Genomic DNA, 1,311 nt, shown 5'->3' with positions numbered 1-1,311 from the left:
GTACTTATCTACATGGATCATGCATCATCACTTCAAGATTGCATTCGCCCGCCTCACCCCATCCTTCATACCTCATCCACTCATCTGTCTCGGTTCACCAGGCGCGGACATGGTGTGTTTGCACCGGTGGGCCGGGTTTGAGTGGCTGCTGGACAACGACGAGGACTGCACCCGCCCCGAGCCGCCATACACCATCCACAAGTGCGCCGTGTTGTTGTTGGTGGCGGTGGTGGTGGTTGTTGTTTAAGTTGTTGTTGTTGTTTAAGTTGTTGTTGTTGTTGTTGTTGTTGTTGTTGTTGTTGTTGTTGTTGTTGTTGTTGTTGTTGTTGTTGTTGTTGTTGTTGTTGTTGTTGTTGTTGTTGTTGTTGTTGTTGTTGTTGTTGTTGTTGTTGTTGTTGTTGTTGTTGTTGTTGTTGTTGTTGTTGTTGTTGTTGTTGGTGCTGCTGGTGCTGCTGGTGCTGCTGGTGCTGCTGCTGCCATGCCCGTGATGAATTACATCGTTCACCTGTTTGCTGCGTAACGCAAGTGCACTCACTTGCACCTGCGTATATTTTTGTACGTGCCTGTGCGCGTGCGTGTGTTGTGCAACAGGCTGCCCCATCGCCCGTCCTCCACGACCGTTGGCGGCGGCTGGAAGATCAAGCGCTCCGTCTCCAGACAGCCGGTCAGTCACACGTGGTGGCTATTATGGTGGTGGTGGCGGTGGCAGCGACTGTGGTACCCGTGGTGACCCATGTCATCGACACCCTGTATCAGGCAAAATTCAATTTCACCATCGATGTTCCGCCAATTCCATTTGCTTTGTATCGCTCACGGTTACACGTAACATCACCACTATTACCACTGCCATCACCATCACTGTGTGCAGGCCACGTGTGACTTTGACGTGGTGGATGCGCGTGTGTTTACACAGGAGGACTTCCTGCTTGACTTTCTCTCCCTCCAGCGCCCGCTGCTGGTCAAGGGCGCCCTTAACAGTCACCACTGGGACCGAGTCAGAGCAAGGTGCGGTGTGTGTATGTGTGTGTGTGTGTGCGTGCGTGTGTGTGTGTGTGTGTGTGCGTGGAGCTGACCGACTGTTTTCCTTGCATTTCCTGCTTGTCTATCGATTTGTTTGTTCGCCTGCCTGCCACCATCGTTGTTTAATCTCCGCTGTCAAACACTCATGCCGCTGTGTTCCCAACATCCCAATCCACCATCGAGCAGATGGACGCGGGAGAACTTTGCTTCGGAGTTCAGAGGTGCGACCACGACTGCATGCACATGCGCGCCTGAGTTAGTGTTATTGCAGCTGTGCCCCTTGTTCACGCG

At 52.5% G+C, this 1,311-nt stretch overlaps 1 protein-coding gene across 1 annotated transcript in view; it reads left to right on the top strand.

Annotated features, from left to right (window-relative positions):
- PTSG_08691 (uncharacterized protein) overlaps nt 1–1,311 on the top strand; it is a gene marked incomplete at its 3' end in the record, with an annotated part of 6,571 nt that overhangs the window by 3,726 nt on the left and 1,534 nt on the right. Inside the window, exons 12-15 of the mRNA XM_004990425.1 lie at nt 102–201; nt 592–664; nt 869–1,005; nt 1,204–1,241. Coding sequence (XP_004990482.1) covers nt 102–201; nt 592–664; nt 869–1,005; nt 1,204–1,241 — 348 coding nt within the window. The remainder of the gene's footprint in view (nt 1–101; nt 202–591; nt 665–868; nt 1,006–1,203; nt 1,242–1,311) is intronic.

Source organism: Salpingoeca rosetta (genome assembly GCF_000188695.1).
Source record: "Salpingoeca rosetta unplaced genomic scaffold supercont1.24, whole genome shotgun sequence".
Classification (NCBI taxonomy): domain Eukaryota; class Choanoflagellata; order Craspedida; family Salpingoecidae; genus Salpingoeca; species Salpingoeca rosetta.
This window is presented reverse-complemented; position numbering and strand designations above follow the sequence as displayed.